The sequence below is a fragment of the Salvelinus sp. IW2-2015 genome, linkage group LG18 (genome assembly GCF_002910315.2).
Source record: "Salvelinus sp. IW2-2015 linkage group LG18, ASM291031v2, whole genome shotgun sequence".
NCBI classification, from domain to species: Eukaryota; Metazoa; Chordata; class Actinopteri; order Salmoniformes; family Salmonidae; genus Salvelinus; species Salvelinus sp. IW2-2015.
In genome coordinates, this window is record NC_036858.1 from 45,845,417 (window position 1) to 45,864,634 (window position 19,218).

The window sequence follows — 19,218 nt, forward strand, 5'->3', positions numbered from 1 at the left end:
GGTTCTTCATGGATATCCAACATTCTGACTGGTTTTAGTCATTTCTTTAGCCCGAGTAGGTATAGGATTACATATTACAGTATTATGATCTTTTCATTCAAATGAATGTCATACTACGTTTTCGGAAAAAAAAGTTAGACTATATTGAAGCTTATAATTGTTGTAGGGCTTGTTTATTAGTAAGTGAAATTAAACTGTTTTTTAATAGTTTGTTATACACAAGTTATACACACAGTTCAAAGCACCGCTGACTTTGCTTTTCAACCGCAGAAGAATGCAAGTCATCTTTCAAAGATAGCCTCACAAAACTGAGGACAGACCCTAGAAACTACATAGGATTACAAAAAGAACTGGGAAAAAACAACAAAAGCAACAAGTGAAAAGCAGAGATGAAAGCAGGAAAAGAGAGAGAAAATACAAAGAAATCTTAACTGGAAACCCTATCCTGTTTTTCAGCGGCGACTTCTGGATGGTTTACAATGGCAGCTGCCCAAAGCATCAAATCTACCTTAACATAATTGTTTGTCTTTTTTTTTGTTCCTTATCTTAAAAAAGAAAACGGCATACTGTGGTTGACCTCTGAGCCCGGCTGTTGGATTGTCAGGCACAGAGTGTGGAGTTTTGGCTCTGAGCTTGCATGCTGGAGTCTCGCTTTAAGAGGAACAGGAGCAGGGGAGAGAAGAGAGAAGAGGAACGGCATTGAAGGGGCTGGGGAGGAGGATCTACTTCTTTTTGCTGAAAAGGCTGAAGCGTTTTTCTTTGTCTTTCTCGCGCTTGCCTGGGCTGGATTCGGTTGCCAGGGCAACAGAGGCGGGCAAGGTCTGGGCTCGGCTGGAGGCGGGGGTGCTATGGCTGCTGGGGGTCATCTCGGTCTTATCAGAGGACGCAGCACTGGAGATGGCCTGCATCCACGAGTTCATCTCCTCCTGCGGCCCAGACGAGGATTTATCAGGACACACAACACAGATCACACCAATACATCAACACTCAGACACCCACGCGATCCTCATAAGAGACAGGGACTAAAGACAGCAAAGGATACACAACATTCACAGGAGGAAGATAATCAGTCATTCATGCACAATGTACAAATTAAAAGCTAAGCAAGCTTACGTCATCTTTGGCTTGGAAGAGATACTCATTCCCATCTGTAGCTCTGTAAAAGGAAAATAAAAACTTGAGTAATAAGTCAAGCTAACTACTGTACTGTATGCAAGATCTCATCTTCTGATAATACAAGACACATAGGGAGCTATACAGCAAATAGTGCTCACTTCAGTTTGAACACATGCTTCTTCTTCTTGTAATCGAGGGCGATCTCACACGCAGCGTCCTTCAGGCTGATGGGGATCTCGTTGTGATAGGGGATGCCCTGGCTGGCACTTTTAATGTCTTTGTAGAAGCCCATTTCCCAGTTGTTGATCACACAATACACATTGTGCCAGGATCTGAAACCATAGGAAACACAGTTATCAGAGTCTGTTCAGCTAAATAAAATGTTGGCATTATTGTCAGGGGAAAGTATTTGGCTGCATGCTCCAACTTGCATGAATATGTCCAGTAAGCATACATGTTGACTCCCCTACGTATTTATTTGGACAGCGAAGCTAAAACTTTTAATTTGGCTCTATACTCCATCGTTTTGGATTTGAGATTAAATGTTTTATGAGGCGACAGTGCAGAATGTCACCTTTTATTTAACGGTGTTTTCATATCTGTTTAGAAATGAAAGCACTTTATGTACTGTATCTAGTTCCCTCACTTGAAGGTGCATAAGTATTTGGACAAATGCACTTATAGTGTATCAAATTTAGTCAAAAGTTGAGTATTTATTCCCATATTCCTAGCATACAATGACATCAAGCTTGTGACTCTACAAATTTGTTGGATGCATTTGCAGTTTGTTTTGGTTGTGTTTCGGATTATGTCGTGCCCAATAGAAATGAATGGTAAATAATGTATTGCAAATGTTATTGTAAATAAGAAAATAATTTGTTTCTGAACACTTCTACATTAATGAGGATGCTACCATGATTATGGATAATCATGAATGAATTGTGAATAATGATGAGTGAGAAAGTTACAGATGCACTAAGATCATGCCCCCATGGTAGCATCCACATTAATGTAGAAGTGCTCAGAAACATATTCTATTCTTATTTACAATAAGCGACTCCAAAATTACACATTACATTATTTTCAATTGATTTATATTGGGCAAAACATCCGAAACACAACCAAAACAAACTGCAAATGCATCCAACAAGTTTGTGGAGTCACAAGCTCAATGTTGTCAATGCGTGCTAGGAATATGGGACGCAATACTAAACTTTTGACTACATTTAATACACTATAAGTGAATTTGCTATGTATCACCTTCAAATGGGGGGACTAGATACATAAAGTGCTTTCATTTCTAAACCGTGAAACAGATATGAAAATACCCTCAAATAAAAGGTGGCATTCTGTATTGTCGCCTCTCAAATCCAAAATGCTGGAGTATAGAGCCAAATTAAAAGATTTAGCTTCGCTGTCCAAATAAATGCTAAGGGGAGTGAATGTGAATTGTGTGTGTGTACCTGCTGGATGCCTTCTTGTTGTGACCCTCCCACTCATGTTTGCGGTGCAGGAGGCCTTCCATCTGGTTGGCTGGGGTTGAGTCCAGGGACTTGGCCGGGAGCGTGGCAGCCTGGCTGGGCTTGCCCTTGCGTACTGCACTGGGCGACCCGCCTGGGCTGGGCTCCGCCACCCCATTTACAATGTCACTTCCCTCCCCATTGTCCTGAGGTAGACAGAAACTGGTATTAGAGAAAGCTGGGGCTTGGTAGACAAAACACACAGTGGCGCTGGAAATCAGAGAGTTGGCTTCATGCATAGCAGGATCAGAGGCTGTGTAGAAACATTCAGTACTTTCCCTTTGATTGCTATATTATATCACAATGGCTTTAAGACAAGTAAAGTTAAGTAGAAAGGGATATTCTATACGACTAGGCCTACTCTATTGTAAATGATACCTAAATACATATTTTCATCCCAATATGTTTCCTCATTTCCATTTGATGAGTAAAAGAGCCTCTGGGTAGGTATTTGTATAAATCAAAACAATGCCATTACACCAGCCTCAATTTTTTAAATGTGCCTCAATTTCACAATTATAGCCCAGCTTCATCATAAGATGAACGGCACACACTGAACCCCAGAAGTGAGTGTTTGTACTATTCTTACATTATGTCTCAATCTCTGTGTCACCCACAGTGTCTCAGGTCTTATGGTTCAGTGCCTGGAGTGAAACTTATCAAGTGTTTAACTCCATCTCAGTCTCTTTCTCACTCCTATCTCTAACCCTCTCACTCCATTTCTCCAACATCGAGTGCCATCTACTTGGGACAGTTAATTTTTGTGACTTCTACACTAACTTGACTCTGATCAAACGACTCAATCCGACTGATTCATCATGAACCTCTCTGACTCAATCCGAATCTTGAGACGAACAGCCTCTAAAATGACTCACAGTTGGATTCACTCTCACTTACAATAACTCACTGTTTGACTAACTCAGATTCCGACCCATCTAAGCATGGTTAGGCGGAGACTTTGCAGATGCAGTAAAAATCAATTTATATAGATTCTGAGAAAAGCTGGGACCCTACAGATTTAAAAGAGCTTTGGTTTATGGGATTGGTTAAAATGGGACCGGAGTCCAGCCGAGACAGCGAGAGAGAAAATTTCAAAGACATGCACAGATCAGGGGTTAAGACATGCACACCACATTGCCACACCCACACAAAATATTGTTGGAGAGAAAGAGAAAGCCAGCAAAAGGGAGATAAAGTCCAAAATAAAATCCCAAACAATTAACACAATTGCTTGAACTCATTATTCATTTTACGGTATCATTATTGTAAAGTGAAGGGGAATGCAAAATTGGCCAGTTAAAAGATTTTATCACAACACACCCACTCCAATTTGTCACTTATTACCCATTACTGAGCTCTTCAAGGCTGGACCAATCGTGGACACTTTAACTGAGAGCTTGCCAGACGATGGACAAATCCTGGATGCTTATACAGAGATCCTGCCATTGGTTGGACCACCAATACTGGACACGAAGGACTGCATCGCTGCCAGGTTTTGCACTGTTCGATTGGTGTAACATGGGACTGATATTTCTCACCACCTCTTTGTTAAATGTTCAGGGTAAAAGCTAAAATAGTTTTCGCTTGGGCTAACACTCATATAGGTAATCATATTATCAATGGTCACATCTGCACCCTCATTTTATCTCAAATATACTCTCCAAGCTTATAATATGAATCCAGTTACCTCCACATAAATACGTAAAGAAGTCTGATCATCTGAAAGTTTGATTACCCTGAAGGAGGATCACTTTGATAGCAGTAACTGTAGTTACCTTAGAAATTACCGTTATGCAGAACTACAAACACTAAACTTAGAATTGCTCAAACATTGCTCTCTCAGTTTGGATGGGTGCCTTTTTACACCAAAGCAAAATACTGGAGATTTATTGTCAGAAGTCTACTGGATAAATTATATCTACAAGACAATTAAATAAAAAAAATAGTATGAAAAATCAATTACACTTTACTTGACACCCAGTGTCATAACATGTTATGACATGGTCATAACCATAACCACAGCTGACATAACTTGTCATAACCTGTCATAATATGGTCATAACACTTATGACAAGTGATTATGACTGCGTGTTATGACGCTGGGTGTCAAGAAAAGTGTTACCGAAAAATCTTTGAAAAAGTATTGTACATCAATGTGTATTAAACCACCCCAGGATGAAAACATAGAAAATACACAGAGAAAAACACAAAAACAGTGGGCACTGAAAGTGAAAGGTGATTACCAACATGTTAATGACATGCAAAACAATATAACCAACATAAGACATGAGGACAAAAACAGTGTTATTTTGTAGACGGCACAAGGACAACAAAAACTGGACATACATGGGGAGTGATTGACTAACAATGTTTTATTGGGGAATGTGCGTTAGTGGGTTGGGGATGCTGAAATGACTCAACGTGCAACATAACCAGGAATAAAATGAGGATCTGATGCACAGAGCTAACATGAAGAATGATATGAGAACAAGAAGGTAGGTACCATAGAACTACTGAGACCCAATGACCGGAATAAATTGGAATGTGCTTACACCCCTCTACACACACACACGCACACGCCATGACTGGAACAACCCTACAAACAGAATTACGACAGTGAAGCATAGTGAAATGGTATTTGAGATGGTACTGTCTGACAGTGGTATAACATGTGTGGTATGGATGTTCAGGTCATGTAAATGGATGGATATCTGGGGCAGATAGCTACTTAATACTTTTGATTTCCTATTCTCTTGAATTTTATTTAACCTTTATTTATTCAGGCAAGTAATTGAGATAAAATCTAGTTTGCAAGAGACCTGGTTGATTTGATCTGGGGCAACTTGAAACCTGAGACTAAAGACGATTTAACTGCATTACTGAGGCAACGATTAAGCCATGTATTTTGTCTGTCAGTTATTCAGGTTCCACATGGTAAGTTTGTAAATAATAACGTACACAAAGAGTAATATCATCAGGGATGGAGATAGGAGGAGAGGAGTGTCGGGCTGAGAGGCGGAAGAGAAGAAAAAACAGGGATAGAAGAGAGAAGGGAGAGAGAAAGAGGGGAAAGGAAAAATAGGGAATAAAGACTAAAACCTGACAGTAGAGGGGAAAAAAAGTTATATAAAGAAAAGATACGAGTGGGGGGGGGCAAGGAGGGCGTGTTCTTCTTTGTTCCCTTTGACACACACTTATATACACACCCACACACACTCATGCTGTGCTCATTCTCATTCTAGACTACGTAGTGCTGTAGTGCTTCTGTGTCCCATTATGCCTTTCTCTGGTGTCAATAGGTCAATAGATCATGTCAATCTACTGTGAATACAATTAAATTACTTATTTTTTGGACCTTTTGCTCAAATCTCAAAATGTTCATTTTGGAAATGTTGTACTGCTTCTGAAATAGGGTTGCCTAACTCAAAAACGGTTTCATCTTCTTTCTACTTTCTCATTTGATCTCGGCCTAGCTTACATCTAATCAGTAAATACTACAGTATTTAGCTGCAGCAGTGGAGGCTGCTGAGGGGAGGACGGCTCATAATAACAGCCAGAACGGAGCACATGGAATGGTATCAAACACCTGGAAACCATATGTTTGATGTATTTGATATCATTCCACTGATTCCGCTCCAGTCATTACCATGATCCCGTTCTCCCAAATTAAGGTGCCACCAGCCTCCTGTGAGCTGCAGCTAGCATTTATCAGCCGTCCTCAGTGGAGTGTTCGATCAGTATCAATAAAGGTACCAGTCGGTTTGAAGGAATATGAAGGTAAAAAGATGAAAGCATAAATAACTATACGATTGAACCAATTATTTTTTATCTAGTACCCTGCTACTGTTCATCTATGTTCAGTCCTGCAACATCCATGTGATAAAATAAGACAAGGTGAATAAAAACGACCATAAATGAAACTGCAATCAGCAAAGCTAATTTCCATTAAAATGCATTATGCAAATAAAAAATAAAAAGGAATAATCAAGATAGAATTAGTATAGTCTCCTGTAATGGAATTAGGATACAGCTAAATGGTAAATGAGGAATAAGTGTGACTAACTAACTGTCAGAACCATTGGTGGGGTGGGGGGGTGGGGGTCAGGGGTGGAGGGGTGTACAGTCCTCTCCCTGTGGTGGGGGCAGGGGGTTCAAAGGGCAAGGGAGGCATTGGGGGGTCACGGTCCAGCCCGCCCGCCTTTCTCGCCCAATCCCAGTCCTGCGGGTTTGAAAGCTGGTGTACTTTTGGTAGGCTGGGGAGCGGTAACTAACCCGAGGGGAGTCCTGGTCCGATGGCAGTCCATTCAGAGACACCTGCTCACCCTCCCTGTAGGGACAACAAACAGAGACACAACAGTAAGTCTCAAACATAGTGCAGGATAAACACCCTGGGACAGTCATAACATACAGTATAGAGACAACAGTCAGTCTCCAACGCTGTACTGCAGTATCTATAAACATACACAGAAAACTGTCAGCCTCAAACACTGTACTTAAGTCTTAATAAACACACTGGGATAGTCATAATACCAGAATACAGCATGCCTGCTCAGTCTAAACACAGACACAGAGCAGACACACAAACAGACCAAACATTATTTCAGTATGGTGCTCCAGGCTCATATCTTACTTCTGCTGTGGCGATGCAGTGTCCGTCTGGGACTCTGCAGGTGGGGGATTTCTCCTCCTCTCCTCCTCCTCTTGCTGTCTTCTCACTTCCAGTAACTCCATCTGCATCAACGAACAGACACACATCATTAATGACAAACAGAATTTGTCCAATTGAAATGTAAACATTTAAGTAATTTCATTAAAGGTGCAGTCAAAAACATGATTTTTCTGTGTTTTATATATATTTCCGCACTATGAGGTTGGAATTATACTGTGAAATTGTGAAAATGATGATAATTCCCTTTTAGTGTAAGAGCTGTTTGAAAAGGTCGCCTGAAATTTCAGCTTGTTTGGCTGGGTGGATGTTTTGAATTGCCTGGTGACATCACCAGGCAGCAGTATACATTCATAGACCAATAACAAAGAGAGTTTGCCCTCCTCTCTGACAAACAGCTAGTTCAGGTTACACATCCTTCTCATTCGACTCCTCTCTCAGAACACTCCCTAGACTCCTAGCAAAAGTCTTGCTTGAGAAATTGCATTTTGCTAAGAAGCTATTTTTGTTAGTTTTTTACAATTTGAATTGAAAACAATCACAGCAAGGTACTTCATTGCATTGGACCTTTACGTCACAATTTGACTGACAGACAAATGGGATGAGAGCATTGCAGATGGATGTCTAATCTAATTAAAAACAAAATTGATAGAGTTATTGGATGAATGGTTTAACTGACAGCCCAGTGAGTTGTGAACACCCCCCGTCCTCTCACCGTAGTCAGCCGTTCCAGCGCAGAGAACCGCTCTTCCCAGGTGGCAGCTGACTTCTCAAAGGCCTCGTGTCTCTTGATGAGTTTCTCCACTTCATCCACATTCTGACCCATCTCCCTGCTGGACAGGTACGGCTCCTGTCCCAGCAGCCACGACTCGGCCACACCCGCGTCCCTTCCAAACTGGTGCACCTCCAGAACTGGGCAGAAACACAGCTAGTCACACACCACGGCAGTAAAAAGTAACGGTGATACCTCTGGAAATACCAAGGGACTGTGGGATAATGCTCGGTGAGCCCCAAGGCACTACTCTTAGCTAATTCTGTGCAACAGACTGAAAACGATTTGATAGAATTACCCAATCTAAGCCACTCCCATCTGTCCTCCCACTTGTCAATCATGTCTTTCCTCTTGTCCGTCAACTGTAGTAACTTCTCTTTGATCTGAAAATGGAAGGAAATTAAGTTAAACGAGTCTAAAAACACCATATATTTAATGACGCAACACAAAACCAGAGGGAGCCACATTTCCATCCGGAGACTGAAAGAAGGAGAACGGGGGTGAAGAAAGAAACAGAGAGCGGAGTAGAGAAGGAGGTACGAATCTGTGAGGGTGTTATGAAATTGTTGGCCCCTCACCTCCTCTAATGCGTAGTGTTTCCGTGCCAACAGGGACTTGCCCAGCTCGATGCAGTTGGTAAAGCTGTCGTTACGGGCGTCGATCTCAGCCTTGATGCCCTGGTGGTTGTTCATCAGGAGCTCCACAGATGACACGTCCCTTCAAGACACAACAATAACCCAGTTACACACACTGAACACACCAAGGTCCTAATGTCCTTTGGTTAGGTTACCTGGCGTTTAAATTACCCAAGAAATGCTGCTTACGTTGCTACTTACGATGCTAGCATATGTTTTCTAAAACCACATGTACATACAGTCCAGACAGGATGCTGACACCCAGCGTATTTCAGTGGACTACAGCCTTCAACATAATGATGTTACAGGGTGGGTACCTGGGACCATGCTGTTATCAAACTAAACACTAGTCAGGATAGGGTGTCGTTCTCTCAGACAGTGGAAACAGAGCAATGCAATTGCTGACACAAACCAAGTCTCTCTCTCAATTCCCCTCGCCCACCCGCTTTTTTCCTCCTTTACCCCATTAGCCATCCATCTTTCTTCCCCCCTTTCTTTTCCTCCAGTATCTTTTTTCCACTTCCCCTTACATCATCATTAGCCCCCTATGTCTGTCTGTCTTTCTCTTATCTTTTCTATTTCTGTCTCCTCCTATCTCTCTCCCCCTCTCTCTTCCTCTCTCCCTCTTCATCCGTCTCCATGGTAAGCTGCTGGCTGAGATTCAGCTGAGAGGCGCAGATAATGAAGGCCTTGTCGACCCTGGTGATTATCACAATTACAGCTGAAACCAGAGCCAGATAAGGGCTTGGTGTGCTGTTGTCTCCCTGAGAGAAGACATCCTGGGACATTCATTGAGTATTGATACATTGAGTATTCACCATTTTCTGCAGCTGCATCTTCAGTGGTTATAAAAAGGACCATCCGTGGGTGGCAATACATTCAGCTGAGCCTTCAGTTGAAAACCTGAGCTACACTACAGTGCCAGAGCTACAGCATTCATACAGAGGGTTGTTTCGGGTGAGCTAGTGAGGATAACTTCGTAAATAACAACAATCGGAACATTGAGGATTAGAAACATAAATCCAGACCTGAGAAAGTGTGATTACGGCGTAAGCTGCAGACCAAAAGCTGCTTACAGAAAACTACAGAGATTACTCACACCTTCTTTTCTGGCTTTTGTTGGGGAGTCGGTAGGAGAAAAAAAATGTGTACTGCAATAATGCCAAACTATTAAAAGAACCAGCCTGAGGCAAAACCGCTTCCCATCAGGTTCACGGTACCTGGGCTTCTCCTGAGCCTCGATTAGGCGGATGACGTCCTCCATCCAGAGCATGAGGTCTCGGACCATGCTGAAGAAACGGAACTTGTCGCCGGTGTCGAGCAGTCTGACCCTGCGGCCGTCACAGGCCTCCAGCAGTGTTCTCCAGGCCTCCAAAACCTCACCCTCTCTCTTTTGGATGTCATCAGCCTTGTCTCCGGCATAGGCAGACTGCAGGCGCACAGCATCCTCCTGCAACATCCTCACCTGGGGAGGAAAAGGGAGAAATATGGGTAGGCAGATACTAAATGTTGAGAAGTCTTGTCTATGATCTGTGAGAGATTCACCTTATAGCTGCACATTTTGTTAAGGCTGTAGTCTAAAATCTGTTTTAGGCATTTGGGCTTTCTGGCTACGTCTCTCTGGTGTCATTGTCATACCTGTGTCCCCAGGGCTTGGATGTCGTGTTCAAAGGTGGTGTGCATCCTTTGCAGGGTCTCCACTGTGTTCTGGTCTCGGCCCAGCTCCTCAGGCAGCTTCTTGTGTTTGTCCAGGATGCGGTTGAGGATCTCCTTGGCGTCGTGGTAGAACTTATGCAGCTCGAAGGACGCCGCCAGGATCTGCGTGCGTGTGTCAATCAGCTCCAGCAGGTCGGCCCACGCCTCATTCAGCCCGTCCTTCCACTCGGCGATGGTAGCCGCGTCGGCGTGGCCCGAGTTGATGAGCTCGTCCGCCAGCTGGTTGACAGTGTCCACACGCTCCTGACCGATGTTGCCCGTGTCGCGAGCAAACTCACGGAAACGCTCCTGAAGCATCTGTAGAGGGAGATTATCACAGCAACGTCTGAATGGACATATTCCGCAAGATACTCTGGCAACAAAGGAACATGGGTGGCAGGGTGGCACTACATACCGTGACATGTTCATAGTCCTGTCCCAGCTCATGTGACCCAGCCACCACCTCCCTTTCAGCGATCCACTGCTCCAGGTCATCCACCTCCCTGTTGAGCTGAAAAAGACGGAACCTCTCGTCCAGCTTCCCCCTCCTCTCCTCCGACAGGTCCTTGAGCCCCGCGTACAGCTTATCCACCTGGGACTGACGCATGCCGATCCGTTCACTACACAGCAGGAGGAGGGAGGAGGAGGCAGAGAGGGAGGGGGTTAGGATATAGGAACTACATTATCCTATCATCACTCTCTTCTGGGATGCTAAACTGTCAAGTGTTAAACCTCTGGGTGGTTAAATCCTACTTCAACTCAGCAGGAGTGGAGCTTAACCTTACACTGATCTAATGTTAGTTGTCTGGTACTGACTGACCACTCTGGGTTTAAAGGGATAGTTAGGATTGGCTCGCAAAACTACCTCTAACTTCCTTCATACTGGACGCGGAGACATAAAAATGGCATTCACGAGTTCATTGCCAAAATCCTGAACTATCCCTTTAACGTTCTTTAGTCTGAAATTGGTGAATAGGATCATGGATTCAACTTCCAATTTTCACTGGAGGGGATTGTTAACCCTGAGGATAAGCCCCTGAGGCCCCTCACCTTTCTGGGTGTCCGGCGGCCGTCAGGCCCCTGCTGGTCTTGGAGAGCTGGTGGACAGTCTCAGCATAGTCTTCCACAGCCTGCTCCAGGATCTGGTGCTTCTTCAGCATGGCCACGGAGCTCTGCTCATCCTACACAGAGAGAGTGACAGAGTCAAGGTACAGACGCAGACAGTGAGTATGAACAGGCACATACAATCAGTGTAGAGGACACAGTATTGACTAGAAATAGACTAGTCTCACAGAGATCCAGTCCTGTAGAAGGGAAATGTTAAGGAGTCAAGGACAAATGAAATGATGGCCTGGAAGACTTTTCTCTGCCTACTCACCTTTCACATCCAATACCACACAGCCCTCGCTGAATCTCAAATCATCCCCCCGCCCTTACCAACTCGCTCAGACGTCCCTCCATTGTCACGTGTTGCTAACACAACTCCAGAGAGTGGCGAAGGGATCAATAAACCCATCAACTTCGGGACACACTCCTGACTTGAATGATGCAATTCATGTTCCACTTTTAAATAACAAAACAAGCATGAAATTCAAATGAACAAATCCCTCAGTAACAGTTGAACATTTCATTTGGGAGGTATTTTGTTTGTTTTATGTGTCATGTCTTGTAATCAGACACAAACAAACGCATGTGTCATATAATTAGGCACGCCTCTCAACTATTTTGTATTTTGTTGGGACAGCTCTGGAGCCTGCAACCTTGCTGGCTTGGTCGAAGAGGCTATCGGAAGTCTTAATTAGCTCCTATACTCTCTATATTTTTCACTCCTTCAGTTTTGGGACACTTATGCAAATGGAGGGCAAAGCATCAAGGAAAAGGGGAAGAATTGGGATTCAGCCTGTTTGCCCAAGTCACCCTCCACTGACTTCCTCATTTCACCTCGTGACAATGACCCACTTCTGCCTGGTAAACCAACAACTTACTGGGCAATGGTCATAGACCTAACTCTACCAAGTGCAGCAATACCCCTGGTACAGTATCAACCAGCCCTCCTATCCAGCAGCTTTGCCCTGTTACAAAAAAGCAGCTTGCCCTGTAACCAAACCCAATTTCCTATTCAACTTTGCCCCTACTAATGATCCATCCCAACAAAATACTGGAGTGCAACCCACCAGTCCTAACTAAAAGCCACTTTGTATCTCTAACGGCTTGCTACTCATCCTATCAGGTCCAATCACCATCCTACTTCACATTCAAACCCCATTCTGATTGCTTATGAACAGCAATTTTAGCTTTCTGACCCACTGCACCCCTCACCTTGGCTTTCTCCTCTGACATCATGTAGAGCTCCTGCTCGCTCATCCAGGCCTCAGCCTCGGCAGCATCAAAGTAGTACTGCTGGGCCTTGTGGGCCTCCTCCAGGCGTCCATGGCGTTTGGCCGTCTCCTCCAGGATCTGGGCCCACAGGCGCCGCAGGTCGGCCAGCCGCTGGCGGATCCCCTCGCCGCTGGGGCTGTTGTCGTCATCCTTCAGCACCTGCTGACTCCGCTCAAAGATGTCATCACAGCGCGGCTGGTGGCCCTGGATCTCCTTTTGCAGGGTCTGGTGGGGGAGAGGTCAAAGGGCAACAGGTCAGAATGATATCAGCTGCTTTAAAAGTACAGTGGTTATCTGGTACAGAAATAGATCTGTCACTGGATTCTAATGGTAGTACTGTAAATGCGAGGAGCTAATATTCTATGGATGGAAATACTGTTCAAGGTTCAAACTGATGGGAGTTTGTTTCTTACCTGGTTCTTCTTGATGAGTAACTGGACTGTTTGCAGGTTGTTTCCGTGGTCTGTAGATGTTGCCAGTGGCATTCTCTCTTCAACCCAGAGCTAAGAGGAAAACACAGAAATAGGTAGGAATACTTTTCGTGAAGACTGATGCATTGATGTAGCAAATGCAATGACAGAAATTAAACTTAACAACAACTAACCACTTGAAAAGCATGATTTGTGCAAAGCGTTCTTTTCTAAGCATTTTAAATGCAGTTGATGACATACACAGATGAGACACATCAGTTCCATTCAGAGACCCAAACCATTCATTTCAAAACACGTGGCCTGCTCCTTCTTGCCTGTATGAAAGGAGTCAATACAGTCATTAGAATAATAAACAGACCCTCACAGCTATGAAAGCATGCACCTGCTGCTACTCTTGGTGGGTGCCTTCCCTCAAAAGAGGAGAAAAAAAGACAATATCACTTAAATCACTTTAGACACAAGGGAACTGCTCTGCTGTTCAGCTTCTGCTGCTATTCCACACTACCATAAGGGCAGGGATTTCACACAAGCACAAACATACTGTAGCCTATACACATTTGCATAAAAATACAATTAACATTTGCACAAGTAGGCATACAGTACATCATCTCTTTTACTCGTTCTCTGAAACACACATGCACACGCCCACACTGAGACAGACACACAGGCAGACAGACAGCCACACAGACAGACACAGACAGGCAGACACACACAGACACACAGGCAGACAGACARCCACACAGACASACACASACAGRCAGACACACACAGACAGACAGGCAGACACACACACACAGACAGACACAGGCAGACAGACAGCCACAGATAGGCAGACACACACACACACACAGACAGAAATGGATCACAGAATCAGACAGACAGAAACAGACAGACACACGACTAGGCTAGATTAAAGGTTTAATGTACTTACGATCTCGTCCTCCACGTCTCTGTTGAACTGGTGGATCTCGCGGGAGGCCATGAGGTTTCCCTTCCTCTTCTTCAGTGGGTCTAGCAGCTGCTGGAACTTCTTCTCCACGATGCGGCGCTGGCCGTCCACCTCATCTGTGTCCTTCCCCTCCTGGCTGAGGACCTGGGCCTGGCTCTGCAGCTCCTCCACCTCCTTCTGACGCACCTCCACCTGGCTCTCCAGCATCTAAGGATGCCACACCAGGAGGAGTGGAGAGGAGAGAGACAGTCATAGCATGCTCTTTCTAGCTCCCTCTCTGGTCAACCCCCTAGCATGCGTTCCAGAGTTCACCGTCTCGTTTGTGCTCTAGGAGTTTCCGGTCTCTCTCTCGCAGATCGAACAAACTGTGGAAATGCACTCCCTCTCACATGCACACATTTTAGGTCTGGGTTACACAAAGGATACCATGGGTACACAATCTTTAATTACACAGTTATCCAATAAGGCACAGGGGGTGTGGTATATGGCCAATATACCACGTCTAAGGGCTGTTCTTAGGCACGACCCATCGCGCAGTGCCTGGACACAGCCCTTATCCGTGGTATATTGGCCATATACCACAAAACCCAGAGGTGCCTTATTGTTATTATAAACTGGTTACCATCGTAATTAGAGCAGTAAAAATAAATGTTTTGACATACAGTCTGATATACCACGGCTGTCAGCCAATAAGCATTCAGGGCTCAAACCACCCAGTTTATAATTGCTAATATACAATCAATATTCTCGACTGTATTTCTACCAAGTGCTCTCTGTTCCGCTCCATTTCTCTCTCTGTTTTACTCTGTCTCTCTCACACACTACACATCTCACAGACACCGAGCTGGCTCCTCCACACATCATGGCGAGGGAGAGATAACATAATGGGGTGGGGGTGGGGGGGGGTGTATGTGAGAAGCATGGGCTGTTACATAACGTGGTTTGTCTGCTCACTACAGCGCCACTCGCAAGTATGAATAAACTATCTGCATAATAAACTATGAGCCAACACGGCATATGTGTGCGGTGTAGCTTATGCTGCAATTTTCCAAATTAAGGAAAAGAGAAAACCTAATATCAGGCTTAACATTTCGCTCATCGTTTGGCTATGCAAGAGAATTTATCCTCAGGTCAATTACTGACATTGTACTTTTACCTAATATGAAACCATGATGTAAAATTATACAGAAATGTACCATTTACCTACACACCAATCAAAGGGAGAGGAAAAGAGCGCAGTCCTATATGGTGACATAACATAACCGTGGGAGACATACAATATGTCAAGCTCCAGCAGTACCAAGCTATACAGAGGATGCTCTAGCAAACAAACAGCAGAGACCTGAGGACACCATTCCAACCTGGAGCTGAGCTCCCAGGCTTGAAAGGACAGACCAGGTACAAATTCAATTTGCACTAATGTGTGACGTAAAAGGGCTTTTGGCCCAACACCCGTCCTCTGAAGCCCCCTCCTGCTGTTCAAAGACCATTCACTGGCATTTTCTACAAGAAATCTGCCTCCAGAAATAAAAGCTTCTCCCAAGTGGGTGTGACACCTACTCCCTTTGCCTGCTGCACTGCTGCACTGCTGCTTGGATTCCACCTGGAGATCTGTTCACCGTCTGCCCTGGTTGTCTCCCCCTGTCTGGTACAGGTACCACCCCCCCCCATTCTCTCCCGAGCTTTCGCTCGCCTCCAGCACACAGCCACTGTTGGGGCGAGTGACTCTGAACTTAAAATGACTAGCCCCAAGTCGTTATATATTTAAAAAAATTCTTGTGCATTTTGCTATTTGCCTCATGACTCCTGCATACTTTGTTGACTACAAACTTTCTTTACCCAACCACAGACTATGTTTGTTTCCACACTCGGGACTCTGACTCTCTATTGGTTACACAGACTTTTGGCCTCCCATCCTATTCTAACCACCTCTCGCCGGCTTTGTATTCACGTTACCTGATGAAATTGCTGTACAATATGACCTTGTTGCCATCTGATGCACATTCAGATGTCATAAATCAGCACTGCAGATCTCTCCCTGTTCTATGCCGTGCCTTGATTGTATTACTGTTGATGATATCTGGAAATGTGCGTGTACACCCTGACCCATCTAGAGTTGCTAGCCCCAATTCTGACTTGTGCTCTGATATCTGCTTCACTGATTTCTGCTCTCGTAAAAGCCTGTGTTTTCTGCATGTTAACACTAGAAGCTTGGATCAATTGAAAGTGTGGGTTCACAGCTCCAATCCAGACGTTGGACATTACTGAGACGTGGTTAAGGAAGAGTGTTTTGAATACTGATGTTAACCTTTCTGATTATAACATTTTTCGGCAGGATAGATCTTCCAAAGGTGGGGGAGTGGCAATCTTTACCACCTTCAGTGCTCGGTTGTCTCTACCAAGTCTGTCCCCAAACAATTTGATTTGCTGGTTTTAAGCATTAAACCTTCAAATAGCTCTTTCTTGACTGTTGCTGGGTGCTATCGTCCTCCATCAGCACCGGCCTGTACCCTACCTGCCCTAAGCTCTCTCCTGGCCCCTTACACTAAGTCTGAATTTGTCCTTCTAGGTGACCTAAACTGTGACATGCTTAAACCACCTGACCAAGTCCTAAAGCAATGGGACTCCCTAAATCTTTCTCAGATAAATCACCAATCCCACAAGGTATGACTCCAAACACCCAAAAAATGCTACTCTCCTCGATGTTATCCTCACAAATAATCCTGATAAGTATCAGTCAGGTGTTTTCTGTAATGACCTTATTGATCACTGTTTTACAGCCTGTGTTCGTAATGGCTGCTCAGTGAAATGACCTGTCCAGATTTGTCATAGATGCTTGCTAAAAAACTTGAATGAGCAAGCTTTCCTTCATGAACTGGCCTCTGTAAAATGGTAAAGAATCAGCTTGATCCCCTCTGTCGAAGATGCTTGGACCTTCTTTTTTATATTTTCAGTGGTATTGTTAACAAACAAGCCCCCATAAAGAAAATGACAATTAAAAACAGGTTCAGCCCCTGGTTCGACCGTAATCTTGCAGAGTTACTCCACCTCAAGAATTGCATTTGGTGAAAGGCTCGGCACATGCATACTCAGACTGACTGGCTATCGTTCAGGCAAATGAGAAATAAGTGCACTCAGGCTATYCGGAAGGCCAAAGTTAGTTACTTTAAGGAGCAGTTCTCTCTCTGTGGGTCTAACCAAGAAGTTCTGGAAAACGGTTAAAGACCTGGAGAATAAACTCTCCTCCTCACAGCTGCCCATGTCCCTTAATGTTGATGATGTGGTTGTTACTGACAAGAAGCACATGGCTGAGCTCTTTAATCACCACTTCATTTAAATCAGGATTCCTATTTGACTCAGCCATGCCTCCTTGCCCGTCCAGCATTTCCTCATCTCCCACCCCTTCTAATGCGACTATCCCTGATGCTTCTTCCTCTTTTTCCCGTACAAAGTTTCTCCCTGCAGGCAGTCACCGAGTCCCAGGTCCTAACGGAGCTCCTTAAACTTGACCCCAAAAAAACATCTGGGCCAGATGGTTTAGACCCTTTCTTCTTTAAGGTTGCTGCTCCTATCATCGTAAAGCCTGTCTCTCCTTTCTGGGGAGGTTCCCATTGCTTGGAAGGCAGCCACAGTTCATCCTTTATTTAAAGGGGGAGATCAAGCGATCCTAACTGTTATAGGCCTATTTCTATTTTGCCCTGTTTATCAAAAGTGTTGGAAAAACTTGTCACTAATCAACTGACTGGCTTTCTTGATGTCTATTGTATTCTCTCGGGTATGCAATCTGGTTTCCGCTCAAGTTATGCAACCTTAAAGGTCCTCAATGATGTCACCATTGACCTTGATTCTAAGCAATATTGTGCTGCTATTTTTATTGACTTGGCCAAAGCTTCTGATACGGTAGACCATTCCATTCTTGTGGGCTGGCTAAGGAGTATTGGTGTCTCTGAGTGGTCTTTGGCCTGGTTTGCTAACTACCTCTCTCAAAGAGTACAGTGTATAAAGTCAGAAAATCTGCTGTCTCAGCCACTGCCTGTCACCAAGGGAGTACCCCAAGGCTCAAACCTAGGCCCCACGCTCTTCTCAATTTACACCAACAACATAGTTCAGGCAGTAGGAAGCTCTCTCATCCATTTATATGCAGATGATAGTCTTATACTCAGCTGGCCCCTCCCCGGATTTTGTGTTAAATGCTGTACAACAAAGCTTTCTTAGAGTCCAACAAGCTTTCTCTACCCTTAACCTTGTTCTGAAGACCTCCAAAACAAAGGTCATGTGGTTTGGTAAGAAGAATGCCCCTCTTCCCACAGGTGTTAATACTACCTCTGAGGGTTTAGAGCTTGAAGTAGTCACCTCATACAAGTACTTGGGAGTATGGCTAGACGGTGCACTGTCCTTCTCTCAGCACATATCAAAGCAGTAGGCTAAAGTTAAATCTAGACTTGGTTTCCTCTATCGTAATCGCTCCTCTTTCACCCCAGCTGCCAAACTAACCCTGATTCAGATGACTATCCAACCCATGCTAGATTACGGAGACATCATTTATAGATCGGCAGGTAAGGGTGCTCTCGAGCGGCTAGATGTTCTTTACCATTCGGCCATCAGATCTGCCACCAATGTTCCTTATAGGACACATCACTGAACTCTATACTCCCATGTAAACTGGTCATATCTGTATAACCGTCTCAAGACCCACTTGTTGATGCTTATTTATAAAAACCCTCTTAGGCCTGCCTCACTCCCCCCTATCTGAGATATCTACTGCATACCTCATTCTCCACATACAACAGCTGTTCTGCCAGTCACATTCTGTTAAAGGTCCCCAAAGCACACACATCCCTGGGTCGCTCCTCTTTTCAGTTCGCTGCAGCTAGCAGGACAGTTTTATCTCAATCTCTTCATTCAAAGACTCAAATCATGGACACTCTTACTGACAGTTGTGGCTGCTTTGCATGATGTATTGTTGTCTCTACCTGTTTGACCTTTGTGCTGTTGACTTTTCCCAATAATGTTTGTACCATGTTTTTGTGCTGCTACCATGTTGTGTTGCTACCA

General features: G+C 44.3%; 1 protein-coding gene across 2 annotated transcripts in view; it reads right to left on the minus strand.

Annotated features, from left to right (window-relative positions):
* Positions 1 to 245: 245 nt before the first annotated feature.
* The window catches only part of LOC111978290 (spectrin beta chain, non-erythrocytic 1), a 125,490-nt gene continuing 106,517 nt past the window's right edge, over positions 246 to 19,218 (minus strand). For both annotated transcript variants that reach the window (XM_024008268.2, XM_024008267.2), the window contains 16 exons: positions 14,146 to 14,370; positions 13,197 to 13,286; positions 12,724 to 13,008; positions 11,455 to 11,585; positions 10,820 to 11,024; positions 10,348 to 10,722; positions 9,930 to 10,174; positions 8,653 to 8,791; positions 8,373 to 8,457; positions 8,018 to 8,214; positions 7,267 to 7,367; positions 6,909 to 6,963; positions 2,580 to 2,782; positions 1,275 to 1,448; positions 1,114 to 1,156; positions 246 to 926 (listed from right to left, as the gene is read on the minus strand). In XM_024008268.2, coding sequence (XP_023864036.1) covers positions 723 to 926; positions 1,114 to 1,156; positions 1,275 to 1,448; positions 2,580 to 2,782; positions 6,909 to 6,963; positions 7,267 to 7,367; positions 8,018 to 8,214; positions 8,373 to 8,457; positions 8,653 to 8,791; positions 9,930 to 10,174; positions 10,348 to 10,722; positions 10,820 to 11,024; positions 11,455 to 11,585; positions 12,724 to 13,008; positions 13,197 to 13,286; positions 14,146 to 14,370 — 2,757 coding nt within the window. In that variant the 3' untranslated portion in view covers positions 246 to 722. The remainder of the gene's footprint in view (positions 927 to 1,113; positions 1,157 to 1,274; positions 1,449 to 2,579; positions 2,783 to 6,908; positions 6,964 to 7,266; positions 7,368 to 8,017; positions 8,215 to 8,372; positions 8,458 to 8,652; positions 8,792 to 9,929; positions 10,175 to 10,347; positions 10,723 to 10,819; positions 11,025 to 11,454; positions 11,586 to 12,723; positions 13,009 to 13,196; positions 13,287 to 14,145; positions 14,371 to 19,218) is intronic.